Source organism: Cupressus sempervirens, chromosome 2, assembly GCF_028749045.1.
Source record: "Cupressus sempervirens isolate cs-2001-9-10 chromosome 2, ASM2874904v1, whole genome shotgun sequence".
Lineage (NCBI taxonomy): Eukaryota > Viridiplantae > Streptophyta > Pinopsida > Cupressales > Cupressaceae > Cupressus > Cupressus sempervirens.
In genome coordinates this window covers 603,466,249-603,482,094 of record NC_143119.1, presented here as the reverse complement: position 1 = coordinate 603,482,094, position 15,846 = coordinate 603,466,249, and the positions used below count along the sequence as shown (strand labels likewise).

The window sequence follows — 15,846 nt, the reverse complement described above, 5'->3', positions numbered from 1 at the left end:
CCTTCACCCTATTTCGTCGCCTATAATACTTTGCTCGGATCTGGCAAATCGGAGCACCATCTTTTGGCAAATCTAATTGAAGGTTATGTGTGTTCTAATCTCCATTTTTGAGTGTGTATGCGAAATATCATTAGTTATTGGTGCAAGTGTGTATATAGCTGGTCTTTGATTTCCTGCAAGGTGTTTGTGTTTAATATATTGCGTTTTGTATTGCGAACAACATTGCCAAACTTCTTTGTTTTGCTCCTTGCCATAATTAACTTTACTTCATCGTACAACCTCCTTTTGTATTACTATACAGATGTACGACCTCAACACACCACCATCTTTCCGTACCTACCTTTCAGCTTCTAGTTTTTTTCCATACTGTACGATTGTCCTTCCCACCGCACAGCCTCATTATCTCCATCCCGCACAATTGCCCCTCCACCTCCATTGTACGACCACCTCTTCCCTTGTCACTGTATGGCCCTTCAAATCCACTATCGTATGGTCACCCGAAGACCACTGTATGGTCACTTGTTCTTGCACCGTACGGCTTCTCACTACCTACTCGTTGTACAGCCTCCTTGTGCTCCAACATTGCAGTATGACCTCACTCCATTGTGCATCGCCACCTAGAGGAACTACTTGAATCACTGACTTGAAACACTAGCCACCTGAAGCATTGACCTGAAGCACTAGCCACGCGAAGCACTGGCCACCCAAAGCACTAAGGGAGAACTAATTGAAGCATTGGCCCCCCGAAGCACTAAAGGATACTATTTAGAGCACACAACCAGACTACTTGAAGCACACGACAAGACTACCTAAAGCATACTACGAGACTTTATAAGGAAACTCTAGAACGGAACATTACAGTAGTATTAGAGCAGAAATTGTTTGGGAACATTACCGAAACCTTTCGGGAGCATCTCCGAAACTTTTGGGAACATTACCGAAACCGTTTTGAACATTACAATGGTATCAGAGTTGGTGATCTTGCCATCTTGCTGGGATGATTGAGAGATTTTGGTACTTGGATCACACTATGGCCCTGAACAGTGATGGAGAGTGCTGTTTGAAGGCACTACAAAGGATTGACAAAGAGCTCAGTGAGGGTGTTGATCTTCCATTAGATATATTTTAAGTTTGTTTGTGTCAGGTGAACCAATTACCTTCAAGATTTATACAGGGAATCCTCTCATCGATTAAGGGGACCTTAAGTCAACTCAGGCTTTTGAGACACCATAACATGATAAAAGATTGGTAGGTGTAGCATGTCTTAGTGAGGTCTTGAGAATTTCAGCTCCTAAAGCACCGTATGATGATAACACCATGATAGAGATATTGCAATTGATAGTAGACAGCTTTCAGAGTCTCAATGACTTCAATAGTGACCCTTTTGGTAGGAGATGTCAGCCGACTGGAGGTCCTGGCGGTGTTTCTGTAGCCGACAGAATGATTGTCGTCGGTGTTTTGTATTTTGTAGCCGACGGGTAAATAATTTGTAGCGGACATAATGTTTGTGGCCGACGGACTTCTGCGGGAAGGTTCGGCGGATAGTATTTATATCTCGTCTGGGATCATTGTAAATAAATCATCTACTATTGTGAATATTATGAAGCCTCGGTAAACAGGAGATCTACAATATTGGAGAATTGTACAAATGTCAAAGTAACCTTCTCTTAGATGTTGAATTGCAAAATTTGGTCCATGATATGTTTCATCACTTCTTGGTCACCATCAAGGAAGATCATGATACTAAGATTTTAGTTGCTATGGAGAGTCTTATGATTTCATGCATTGAAGAGATGGATGAAATATCCCAACCCATCGCATCTATTTTATGGGTTCGTAATCTATAATGTATTCCCTCTATAGCAGCATGGATCTTGTGAAGACATGGATGGATCAAGTTGTGCCCATCATCGAAGTTGTGCTCGAGGCTGTGTCTGTTACAAAGGTTGTGTTTATTGTCGAGGTTGTGTCTGTCATCGAAGCAATGTCCGTCATCGTGGTCTTGCCCGTTACAGAGGTTGTGTCCCTCAGTCATCGTGTCTGTCATCGTTGTGCTCGTCACTAATGCCAAGTTTGTGTCCGTCACCATCATGCCCATCACCATTGTGTCCATCACTGTCATTTTCGTCACCGACGTCGAGTTCGTGTCCATCACCGTTGTGTCTGTCACCGACGCCGAGTTCGTGTCCGTTATCAAGTTTGTGTCTATCACTGTTGTCGTGTTCATCACGGTTGTGTCTGTCACCATGGTGTTCGTCACCATTGTGTCCATCATTATTGTGTTCGTCACCATTATGTCTTTACCATCACATCCATCACCGTTATGTCCGTCACAAACGCCAAGTTCATATCTGACACCGTCGTGTCCATCACCGACGCCGAGTCTGTGTCCGTCATTGAGTTCGTGTCTGTTACTATTGTGTTCATCATTGTTGTGTCTGTCACCATCTTGTCCATCACTGTCATGTCCGTTACTGACGTTGAGTTCGTGTTTGTCATCGTCATGTCAGTCGTCAACGCTGAGTTCATGTCCGTCACCATCGTGTCCATCAACGACACTGAGTTCGTTTTCGTCGTCAACTTCGTGTCTGTCACCATCGTTGTGTTTGCCACCATCGTGTCTATCACCATCGTCTCCATCATTGTCGTGTCTGTCACCATCGTCTCCATCACCATCGTGTCTGTCACCATCGTCTGCATCACCGTCATGTCTGTCATCGACACGGAGTTCTTGTCCAACACCATTGTGTCTGTCACCGACGCCGAGTCCGTGTTCCTCATCGAGTTTGTGTCTATCACTATTGTGTTCGTCACCGAAGCCAAGTCTGTGTTCGTCGTCCAGTTTGTGTCTGTCATTGTCGTGTTCATCATCAATATTGAGTTTGTGTCCATCGTCGAGTTCGTTTCTGTCACCGATGCCAAGTTTGTGTCCGTCGTCAAGTTCGTATTTGTCACCGATGCCGAGTCCGTATCCATTGTCATAGTTGTGTCCGTCGACAGCATCATGGCTGTCTCCATCCTCATTGTGTATTCGTTATTGTGGCTGCATCAGTCGCAATAGCTACATTTTTCGGCATTGAGACATTGCTCGTTGTTGAGGCTCTATCTATCATCGACACTCTAACTGAGATTTTGTGTGCCAGTGAGGTTTAATCTGTAGCTAAAATTTTATTTGTCACCGAGGTACTCTTTGTTGAGGTTTTCTTTGCCAAGGTTCCTTTTATTGAGGTACTCTTTGTTGAGGCTCCCATTGACACCCTTCACTGAAGCTCTTGTCGCCAAGGTACTCATAGTCAAGGCCTCCTTCGTCGACATTTTCACCACTAAAGCTCTCTTTGTCAAGGTTTCATTCGTCAGGAATATAATAGTTATCATTGTGGTTGTGGCAATGGGTAAGTTTGTGCTAGCATCAGCGTCTGTGTGCATGACCGTATCCAAAGATATTTTTGAACATAATGATGTGAAAGATTTCATCAATTTATGTCATTGGGATCCTGGTGAAGGATACAACAATATTTATATTAGAATGGCACAATGAAAGTTTGATAGCAATGTGGCGTGTCGGAGGATTGACGTCATTTCACTTGTTTATCCTGCAAGTTTGATGATGGATCGCTTGAGGGTAAGCAATTTTTGAGGCAGCAAGGATTTGTCATGTCCCCAAATTTGAATGTAATAATTAAATTAAATTAATTAATAAATTGGTCCCAGAATTTAAGTAATACAATAAAAGGACCTTTAATTAGTTACTTTAATTAATTAATATGGGCCCAAGTTATTATTTGTATTTATGGTTTAGATTGATTTAATATATGTCGGACCTATTTGTATACTAGTTTCTGTTGGAAAGTTTTGCTGTCGGCTATCTTTGTATACCCTTGGAAAGGTTTTCCCTGACGGGTATTTAAGTACAGCTTGTATGTAGTAGTAGGTATGCAATTTTGATTATTTCTTTGTATTGCAAATTCTTGATGGGATTTTCTCTGTTGTTTTCCATTTTGGAAGTGAAAGACCTTCCCTACATGGCTATTTCCGATTTCGGTGGGATTCGACCATCACCCTATTCTGTCGCCTGTAATACTTTGCTCGGATTAGGCAAATCGCAGCACCATCTTTTGGGAAGTCTAATTGAAGGTTATGTGTGTTCTAATCTCCATTTTTGAGTCTATATGTGAAATATCATTATTAAGTGGTGCAAGTGTGTATCTAGCTGGTCTTTGATTTTCTGCAAGGTATTTGTGTTTAATATATTGCATTTTGCATTGCAACAACATTGCCGAACTTCTTTGTTTTCCTCGTCATAATTACCTTCACTTCACCATACAACTTCTTTCTATATCATCGTACAGACGTATGGCCTCAGCACACCACCATCTTTCCATACCTCCCCTTCGGCCTCTAGCTTTGTCCATACCGTACGACTGTCCTTCCCACCATGCTGCCTAATTATCTCCATCCTGCACAATTGCCCCTCCACCTCCACCGTACGACCACCTCTTCCTTTGTCACTGTACGACCCTTCAGATCCATAATAGTACGATAACCCGAAGACCACTGTACGATCACCTGAAGACCATCATACGGTCACTTGTTCCTGCACCGTATGGCTTCTCACTGCCTGCTCCTTGTCGTACGACCTCCTTGTGCTCCAACATTGCACTACAGCCTCACTCCATTGTGCATTGCCATCCAGAGGAACTACCTGAAGCATTGACCTAAAGCAGTGGCCACCCAAAGCACTGAATGAGAACTACCTAAAGCATTGGCCACCCAAAGCACTGACTTGAAGCATTGGCCACCTAAAGCACTAACCCAAGCATCGACCTAAAGCATTGACCTGAAGCACTAATTTGAAGCACTGGCCACTTGAAGCACTAAGGGAGAACTACCTGAAGCACTGGGCACCCAAAGCACATAGGAATACTATTTGAAGCACACAACCAGACTACTTGAAGCATACTACGGGACTTTATAAGGAAACTCTAGAACAAAACATTATAGTGGTGTTAGAGCGAAAACCGTTTTAGGGAATCTCCAAAAGTTTCAAGAACATTATCGAAACCTTTTGGGAGCATCTCCAAAACTTTCAAGAACATTACTGAAACTGTTCAGAACATTATATTGTAATATATTTTGCCCTTATTCATGTTTTACAAAATTTGGGATCTGATGCATTTGGTGGGATTTTATTTCCTATTATTTTTTCTTTCTATATGGTCATAGGTCATGGGGTTTGTTTTAAGTGTTAGATAACACTCGTTATGAAGGCATAAATATGTGAAATAAAGATATACAATAGTGCTTTTATAAGCTATTTTATATTTTTATGATTATGCAAAAAACCTTAGAACATGTGTTAATTGTTTCTTATGACTTATTCTTTTGATTGTGATTAACACTTAGGATAAATTGACGTGTTTAAAGAGGGAAAAGAAGAGAAATACTAGGTGAAGACTTAGTATTGCAAATAATTTCAAATCGTTAGGAGGGATTGTAGGAGCTAAGTGTAGGGTTGAATTTGGACTTTGACCAAGCATCTTGAGGGTCTTTATGAACTATTAGAGTGTTTTATGGGCAATTGGGAGTGAGTCATAGGTTCTTTTATGACTTAGTGTAGTTTATCAGTCACTTGTCATCATTTTTGATGACTATTGACTCCTTTTTTGTAGCCTTCTTTCATGGATTAGACCCAAAAAGATTGCTACTTAATCTTTTGGACTATGATTGTAAAGGAGTTCTAATTATGTAGGGAGAAACTTTTTGACATATTTTCGTGTCCTTGGCATTTTTTGCATCTTTTTAATTCATTTTTGGGATACCTGATATATGTATTGAATCATTTAGTGATATTTTTCTGATCTAACTTTAATATTTTGTGTTATTGTGTGAGTAATATCTAATTGATAAAGTGTTTAAGTGAATTTTTACGATTCCTTCTCACTCTGTCTTGGTTATCACCTAGTTGCTGTTTCTACTTTTGCTTGTAGCTTATAGTTTGTGTCTTTTGTTTTGGGACTGTTATGTGAGCATCTTCATGTTCCTTAACTCTCATTGGACCTTATTATGAAGTATTAATGCAAGCCAATATAGGATCTCGTGTTGGTAAACAAAGGGAGTTTTACTGTTTTGATAATAGTCATATCTTAAGTATTCATAAGTTTTGGTGTATCACCTATTAGCTAGGTTTAGTTCTAGGTTTATTTATGCATCTTTCTCCCGTTTACTATCAAGTTTAGCTCGTTTTAGTTATAAGAGCTTAGGTGATTATCCCAAGGACTCGGCCTATAACCTGGAGATCTACTCAGTTTTCATAGGAAAATCCAACTTCATATGAGTATTTCAATGTTACCTGAAATTTCTTGTTCTTTTTTTTGAGTTTGGTTGGGTGCAAATTTTAGGACTTGAGAGTTTTGGTACGCTCGGTGTGACGAAGTTAGAATTTTCATCAGTTGTTGCTGTTTTGGTATGCAACAACAAGTTTACAGCTTTGGAGAAGTTCAGTTTCAGCATATCTGGCATCTCCGTTTGTGAAGAAAGGTGACCAATGCGAAAATTTGCATGAAAAAGGTAGAAACAAGAAGTTCAAAGTCCTTTGAATACTTGCAGCTGTCAACACCCAAGAGGAAAGAAAGGACTCTTGATCGAACTCCTCGTGCAAAGAGAGTTCAAACAACTCCTCCAAGAGTACATGTATGTGAGAAGAGGAAGATGGTACAAGTGTTAGTTTTTCTATTGCAAGTACAAGCACTTTTTCATTACTTTCAAGTACTATACCAACAAGCACAATCTCAACTTCAGCAAGTATATCATAACAGAGTCACACAATGGCTGCACTGAGAGCTGCATTGAGAGCCTTTGCCTTCATACCTTTCAATCAAGGTAGCCCTCTGAATTTACAACAACATGATGATATACCACTAGCAGCCTTGAAAGGACTGTTGGTGTCGTCGGTAGAAATTGTGTATCGGCTGATGGGTCCCTTCGGAAAGGAAATTGTGTATCAGCAGACGGGTCCCTTCGGGAAAGTTCTTGTTATGTAGCCGACAGTAAATAGTTTGTAGCGGACATGATGTATCTGGCCGACGGATACCTTCGGGAAAGTTCCTCGGAAAGTATTTATAACCCCTTCGGGAAGCATTGTATACATCTTATCATGATATCATCGAAGCATAATGTACTGTTGGTATATGCGAATATCGGGGTCAAATAGGGCTGCCCTTTATCCCCTACTTTATTTGGTTTATATATTGACAAACTGGAAGAGTGGTTAAACACGCAAGAGCGTGAAGGCATTCAGCTAGGGGAATTTGTTATAAAGCTACTCCTATATGCGGATGACCTCATTTTAATTGCCAAATCTGCTTGTGGTTTGCAAGACCATCTATCTTCTCTTGAGCGCTTTTGTAGAATGGTGGGGATGCAAGTCAATATCAGCAAAACCAAGGTTATGATTTTCTCTAATAATAAAAAACAGCATCAACATGAATTTTATTACAATGGAAGTGTTCTCGAAGAAGTTGCGGAATATAAATACCTTGGCATCGATTTCAACAAAAAACTAAGCTGGTCTAGCTGCAGGTATAAAAGGACATTAGGTGGATGGAAGGCTTTCTACGCTCTTCAGAATAGGTTCCGTGAAGCGGAGTTGTGGGATTGGAAAACTATTCAAACCTTGTTTGGTCTTCTTGTGTTGCCAGTTGTTCTTTATGGGTGTGAATTATGGGCCAGCAGCACTACTATAGCACAATGGAAACAAATCGAAGGAATCCAAAAGCGCTTGATTACAAGCAAGTTTAAAATTAAAAGCACTGTTCCATATGACATCATGCTAAGTGAAATGGGGGCTGCGCCTATTGAGGCACTTGCTATGGTTCGCCTTTTAAGCTATCTAAAAAGAATCGAAAAAATGGAAGAGGATAGATGGCCGAAAGTTGTCTTTAGTGACACACTATGTAAGCGAAAAAGGACATGGATGCAACAAAACATCAAGTGGATGAGTAAATGGAATATTCATTTCAATATGTGCCCCACAAGTAATAAAGAAATAAAGGTCTTTGTTATGGAGAAATTCTACAAGAGAAATTGGGGAAGCGAGATTGGGAGGAAGAAACTATATTATATAAATGAGTTCAACCCCACTTGTGATCAACTCGAAAAAGTGTACATAGGAGCCAACATTTCTTGGAGAGCTAAAATTCTTATTGCTCAGCTGAGAACCAACTCTCACCAACTTCGTTGTGAGACCGGGCGTTGGAAGAGGCCAAAGGAGGCTTGGGAAGAGAGAATTTGCAGATTTTGCAATTCTGGGAAAGTGGAAACTGAACAGCACTTTATTCTAGAATGTGAGGCCTACAAGGATAGCAGGGATAAGTTTGCGGATACTATATGTGACAGTTCTTGGCATAACCTGTTCAACGAAGAGTACATTGAGCAATTGGGGGGGCTCATCATTAGTCTACACAAGAGGCGAACAACGCTACTTAAGTCTGCTTGAGTTGTCTTGCTGTCCCATAGGCTATTTTTGGCCTCGTGGACGTTAAAATTTTATCTATCTATCTATCTATCATAATAATAAGAGTTCTGCTGTTTGCTGTTCGGTGTTCGTGTCTATTTCTTGTGTGCGTTGCTTGATTAATCCATACGGTAAACAGTTGGAGCTCATAGGAAAAAGACAAATCACGCCTTTTGAATACATAAGAGATGTGGCAGCACTATGCAATGTTCAACATGTGACTCAAGAGAATGTGGTTGTAAGACTTGGTTGCGTCATTCAAGACCAAGGCGTTAGAATGTTTTAGAAGTCTTCCTGTGGCTTGAATATCAACTTAGGACGAGCTAGGTGATGCATTCACAATATTTTTCTAAGAGAATTCAGATCATCTATCATTGATAGAGCAGCTAATTACCATCAAGAGAGCTCCTCAAGAGCGAATGACAAATTTCAACATCTGATTCCAGAAAACTTGGAATAGGATACCTGCTTTAGTAAGGCCTTCTGTTGATCATGCATTTCTATATTATTTGAAAAGCCTTACTAGTGATATTTTTTGTAATGGTACAATACATGGGGGGTCAATCATTACCTCAAGCTTATAGTAGAGCTATTAGGGTAGAGAACAACCTTATTCAGGTAGGAAAGATAGCCCCTAGACGTCGTATCCCATACTTTCTAGATATACATCCGAATATGCCACTGCATATACACCCTCTCACTGCAATGCCTATTGTTCCAGCTATAGAATCAGCAGGAAGCCAAACTAATGCTATTGCCGGACCCTCAAATGAGCTACAAGATATTAAAACCTTTTTGTAGACCTTGGGGAATGTGTCCTAGTCCACCATTTCAAGGGTATAACCAGAAGTAGTAAGGAGGAACTCAACCCTATCAAATTAGGGGTTTAATCAACAGTTTCAGCAGAATAGACAGCCGTACCAAGGAAATTATCAAGGATATTGACAAAATGTTAATCAGAGACCATTTCAACCATATAATACTGGCCTTTAAATGCAGCAAATCCAATAAGAGATATTGTTCCAACACAAAATAATCTAGCAGCAGATTATGAATGCTGCTATCCATGCAAGTAAGCACATAATCAAGCCACTTGTTCAAATGGAGTGATCAATCAAGCACTCATGGTTCAAAATGCTGCTAGTATACAACAAGATGCATCTTTTATTGTACCTAAATAGCAACAGGATACACATCCCAATCAGACAACATTCCTGAATTGGCAAAGTGGGGAATTTTGTGGTGTAAATAATGATCCAACAAGCATAACATATGCTAGAGCAAAGAAAAGGGCTCTAGAAATGGATCAAATAGCCAACAAAAGTAAAAAATCTACCATAAATGCTAGACCATCATCTACAAAGGGTCAAAGTATACCACAAAAGCCTCTAATCCAGCAAACCAGGAATCAGCCTCACAAAGATGCAGACCCAGTTGCTGCTTAAGTATACCAGAAGGTACACTCAGCTGTACTTTAGAACATAGTGGACAACATGAAGAGGATGAACATGTCAATGACTATGTGGGACTCCCTATCTATACCGGGACAAGCTGAGATGTTGAGAATAGCGTTGAATGGTGAAGATATGCAAGAGCAAGCTGTTTGGAGTCATGAGAAGGTGGTGATGACGAATGCTGAGCAAAAAATTGATGTGAACAGAAAACCTATAACAGTTCAAGGTAAGGACGTGAGACCTCCTCCTTTCTATGTTTCCTTAATTATTGGAAAAAATTTGGTACATAACTGTATGGTTGACATTGGAGCAACTTGTTCTGCTATGCCAAAAAGGGTAGCTAATAAATTAGAGTTAAAATATGAGCCAATATTGAAAGGGGTAGTCCAACTAGATGGTACGTTTGTAAATTCCATAGGTCTCATAAAGAATGCTAGTTTGACCTTACATGCTTGCCCTGCCTTCTCTATTCCACAAGACATATATGTGATAGATCTACCTCCCTATTTTGGCATTTGGGAGTGAGTCATAGGTTCTTTTATGACTTAGTGAAGTTTATCAGTCACTTGTCATCATTTTTTATGAGTTTTGACTCCTTTTGTGGAGCCTTCTTTCATGGATTCGACCCAAAAGAATTGCTACATAGTATTTTGGACTATGATTGTAAAGGAGTTGTGATTATGCAGGGAGGAATTTTATGACATATTTTCATGTGCTTGGTATTTTCCACATCTTTTTAATTCATTTTTGGGATACTTGATATATGTATTGAGTCATTTAGTGATTTTTTTTGATACCGACTTAATCTTTTTTGTTACTGTGTGTGAGTAATATCTGATTGATAAAATGTTTAAGTGAATTTTTAGAATTTCTTCTCACTCTGTCTCGGTTATCATGTAGTTGCAGTTTATACTTTTGTTTGCAGGTTATAGTTTGTGTTTTTTGTTTTGGGACTGTTATGTGAGCGTCTTCATGTTCCTTAACTCTCATTGTCATGACCTTATTATGAAGTATTAATGCAAGCCAGTATAGGATCTATGTGTTGGTAATCAAAGGGAGTTTCACTATTTTGATAATAGTAGTATCTTAAGTATTCATAAGTTTTGGTGTATCGCCTATGAGCTAGGTTCAGTTTTAGGTTTATTTCTGCATCTTTCTCCCTTTTCCTACCAAGTTCAGTTCGTTTTAGTTACAAGAGCTTATGTGATTATCCCAAGGAGCCGACCTATAACCTGAAGATCCACTTAGTTTCATAAGAAAATCCCACTACTTATTAGTGGTTCAATGTTACCTGAAATTTTCAGTTCTTTTCGTTGAGTCTGGTTGGGTGCAAATTTCAGGACTTAACAAAACAAAGGTTTGATTAATTATTTATTTTATGATGAGAACATTACAGTATTCATTTATCTACTCTTTATTTGTATTTCTATACATACTGTTAAAGCTATTTGCCTTGATCTTTTCATTTCTCTTCAAGGACGTTCTTACAAGAAAAGAAACATTGATATCAGATTCAGAGGTGGTTTAACACTTCACCAAAGGCAACATAGGATGAGGAGGTCATAAGATTGATATTCAGAGGGAGTTTGAAAATCCATGTGTGTGACTACATGATTTTGGTCGGCCTACCCCCTATTTACATCATGAAAAAATTGCGCCTTTCAAATGATTATTAGTTGTAAGAGTTATTAAAAGGTGACGATCTTTCAATAACTTATCTTCTATTGTGATAGACATTTATGATGTCTAAAACAGATCATAATAGATTATAACTTGCATGGTGGATTAAGTGCCTTAAACAAACTACAACCTTTTATTGTGATAGACATTTTATGATGTATGAAACAAATCGTAATAGATTATATCTTGCATGGTGGATTAAGTTCCTTAAACAGACCATGAATGTTCCTATGGTAAGTATCATTGAGGATATGTGTGCACATACCTTAGGAACATTTTTGAGTACTTAGTGAATGTCATGCAACTTGATGTTTAGGAGGCTAATGCTCAACAAGACTTGGTCAATATCATGTGATTTGATGTCTAGGAAGCCATTACTCAAGAGTACTTGGTAAATATTTTGCAACTCGACATTCAAGAGGCCATTACTCAATGAGTACTTGGTGAATGTCATGTGACTTGACATTCAAGAGGCCATTACTCTTAATATCATTTCTCAAAGTACTTAGTAAATGTCATGTGACTTGATATTCAGGAGGCCATTACTCTTGATACCATGAGATGATATCTAAATGGTGGATATCTTTTGGTGAAGGATATTCGTAAAACTTATCATTCCCAATTAAACATTGAGGTAATATCTTGTGTTTATCCTCCCTACCTATGAGAGAGTGTTGATGTTTGGTAGGTTCAACTGGATAAACCCATGAGACCACACATACACACACACACACACACACACGCTCAGCTGTTATATAAACTAAATAATAATGAATAGACATGTCCTGTGAAGGAACATGTCTCTCCATGTATGACCCACATTATAAATAAGAGAGAGATTGCTGCCCTTGGAAAACTCATACCCAACAGGCAGTGCCAATACATTTGCAGCGATCCTTATGATTCAGCAAAAGCTAAGTGTATTGTGGGGGTCCAGAAAAACTAAAAGAATTATTTTTCTCATTTTGGACTAAAAAAAGAAAAAAACATGTTTGAATTGCTGTGGAGATGAGTAGAGAGGTTTGAGACATTCCTAGCTGTCTTAAGGACATCTAGTGATGCCCACATGTTAGGAGCATTTTTAAGATGACTGAAGTAGTTTTTTGAAATATAGGATGGCCTGGGTATGTTTATGAGCCATTCTTGCATCCTTGAATTATAATTAAAAGATTTTGGGATTTGTTCTTGGGGAACATAGGCATGAGTATGTGGATGGTGATGGATGCTCTTGTTCATTATTGCAATAAAGGTGATGCACACATATGGCTTTGGTGGTGATGGATATGGCACAAGCATGAACAGTGCAATGTAGAACCATATCTTGGAAAAGTTCCCTAAAAATGTAAAACACTTATTAGACAGCCATTAACCCCTTGTGACACGTATCAAACAATTAAACCTTATAAGGCATCATCGACTATCAAATAAGTACTCATAAGCACAAGAAGGCTAACATAGGATCCATAGTTCCTTTATTCTCCCCATTTGCATCAAAAACTAGTAGAACTAAAAACACAAAAGGGACTTTTATTGTGCATCCATCCTCATCCATTCCACAAAGTTGCCTTCCTACTGTAGACATTAATGACTGTAATAGATGTCACTGGCCATTACATCTAGGGTAAACTGGCATAGAAGATCACTAATTTGATGAAGCATTCTTGATCCTTCTTGAGTACCATAAAAAATTGATTCATAAATTAAGTTTCTGTTGCGTACTCATGTATCCTAATTTACCAATGCGCTTGAACTGCTGTATGCAGAGGTGGATTTGCAGCGATGAGGATGCAGGAGCAGAAGTGCTAGGAAGCCCTGTGGATTCTGGCTGATATGCAAAAACACCTGGGAGCATCCACATGCATATGCAAAAACACTGCCATCTGCTCTTGTTTGATACCAACAGTGTCATCTTCACCCAAAATATCACACGACTGTTAAAGACCATTCATTTAGTTTTTTAGAAAACGCATATATTTCTTTTCTTCAGGCTGCTGTTTAATACTTAATATGAGCTGAATAAGTAATAATGTAATAGTGACTTTTCTTTTATTACTTTCTTCTTCCATGCCTCTATTTTAAAAAGTGGACATATAATATGAGCTGAGGAAGCAGCTGAAGAAGACAGGCAAGTAGCTCAACTACACAGACAGACAGGTCAAGCAGGTCAAGAACCTCAAGCAGCTCATAGCTTTCTTCATATTTCTTGCATTTTGTGTGTGTGTGTCTATAAAATGCACCCATACGCATCGAAAACTGCCCAAATTTTCTTTTAAACATCCGCACTCCCAATTTTCGTCCCTGCATCCGCATTTGCACCTGAATTGGCAACTTAGCATGTATCATCACAGCTTGACATGTTAAAATCACAATGCCATTATAAATATTCCAACTTAGATATTCATGTTTAACTATTCCAACTTAGATATTCATGTTTAACTATCATAATCCCAAAAAACATTATTTGAAGTGATCATTGCAATTTCGCTACCCCATGTCCAAAGTACACTGGGACAGGCTTAAAATATTAAAAGTTCAAATTGAGATTCTTCTTGGAATATTCAGTATTTAGGTCGGTTTTTGAACTTCTGTTACAGTTACCAGTGCCTACTATAAAAATCATACATTTTTTCTTTTGAACATGTTTCCTCTAAATATGGTTGAAGGGCTTGCCATTGTACATTTTCATCCTTATTTAATATAATTTACCATTTATTTAGAGAAAATTTACTTTTTCTTTTCTGTTTCCTTAATTTACTTAGTTTGGGTCCATGTAGTTTGCCTTAAATTTGATTTTCAGTTTTTCTGCCCTCAAATTATAAAGCAGTGATTTTTTTATTAGTAGGAAGTTAGGAACCCTAAGAACTCAAATCTAGTACAGAAAATAGTTCCAAGTAACATTTAAACTTAAGCATTTCACTTAGGATGATAAAAAAATTGCAGATGAGCCAAGAAAGTTTGATAAGTGGCTACATATAAGATTGCAAATTTGTTCAGAAGATATGGCTTTTTCTTTTTAAAAGTGAAGGAGAGCATAATTGATTTGTGTCAAATATTTTTAATTAACTATTCTCTGTATCTGGTTGTCATAATTTGTATTATAATAGAATGAAGGGAAGTTGCCTTTCCAATTAGTCCGCTGCCAAGAAACTGGCTAAACTTGAGCATTTCAGTTACCAGTCATTTCCAAACATGAATTTTTAATTTACCTAATGTGATGCAGAAACGCCTGAATTGAATTGTATATAGTGATAAAACTATTGATGCTTGCATCAATGTCTAGTCATGATGTTGATATATCAAGTATTGTTTTTTTTATTGGAATGCAACAAATGTCTTTTGTCATATAAGCATGTTACTGCATTAGGAGACAGCTTTGATGATATCCTGGCTGATTATGATTTTCTGTATATCTGTTATCACATGATCTTTTATTATTTCTGATTTGCAGATGATCTATTCTGGATATAGTTGCACTCAAGGGTGGTTTTGCACACACTGTTCAACCAATCCTCGACTCAGGTCAGAAGGAACCGTCACTTCTCTTTGTATGTGATTTTTGATGAATATTTTCTGTTCTACTATCTTTGGAAATCATTAAAACACATTTCTTGAGTACAGTCTTCAATTTTTCTTATTTGTATTTAGTTGGTTTTATTTACAGGTTTCTATTCGACTTTTCACAAACGAATCATCTACTCCAATTTGAAAATGAACAATTTACAATGGATTTAATGACCCTATCTATTAGGTGTATTGTCTTAATTTCTCTGGATTTCGAAAAGTTCTAATGAGTCATATAGATTTTAGGATAGTTGGGCATGTGTTAGCTAAATTCTTTGTAAGTCACTAAAAGTACAACTTACGAAATGGTAACTTTAGACAACTATGTAGTGAGATTTATCTCTCCACTCAGCAATAGGGGAGGCCGTTCTTATCATAGGTGGCTACAACAGAAAACTAACTGGAATTCAAATGTTTGGTTCTTTGAATCAATTTCTCTTTTTTCATGAATGATTTTGTGCTAACAACTACTATTTATAAATTAACAAAAGGTATCTACTGCTACGATAATACTGGTGGCTTAGGAGTTGACATTAGAACAACTTTAAGATAACAGTGTCAGCTTACTCTATGTGATTGATAATAAGAACCCAAAGTCTCCAACGATCAATCCTTTTTGAATTAGAGGTGAATAACTAA

At 38.2% G+C, this 15,846-nt stretch overlaps 1 protein-coding gene across 2 annotated transcripts in view; it reads left to right on the top strand.

The window, feature by feature from the left end:
• Positions 1-15,846, top strand: part of LOC149574841 (diacylglycerol kinase 4-like) — a 313,933-nt gene that overhangs the window by 175,976 nt on the left and 122,111 nt on the right. For both annotated transcript variants that reach the window (XR_016360102.1, XM_089814678.1), the window contains exon 8: positions 15,095-15,165. Coding sequence is in view for 1 of the 2 variants with exons in the window: in XM_089814678.1 (XP_089670804.1) it covers positions 15,095-15,165 (71 nt within the window). In the remaining variant the exon portion in view is untranslated. The remainder of the gene's footprint in view (positions 1-15,094; positions 15,166-15,846) is intronic.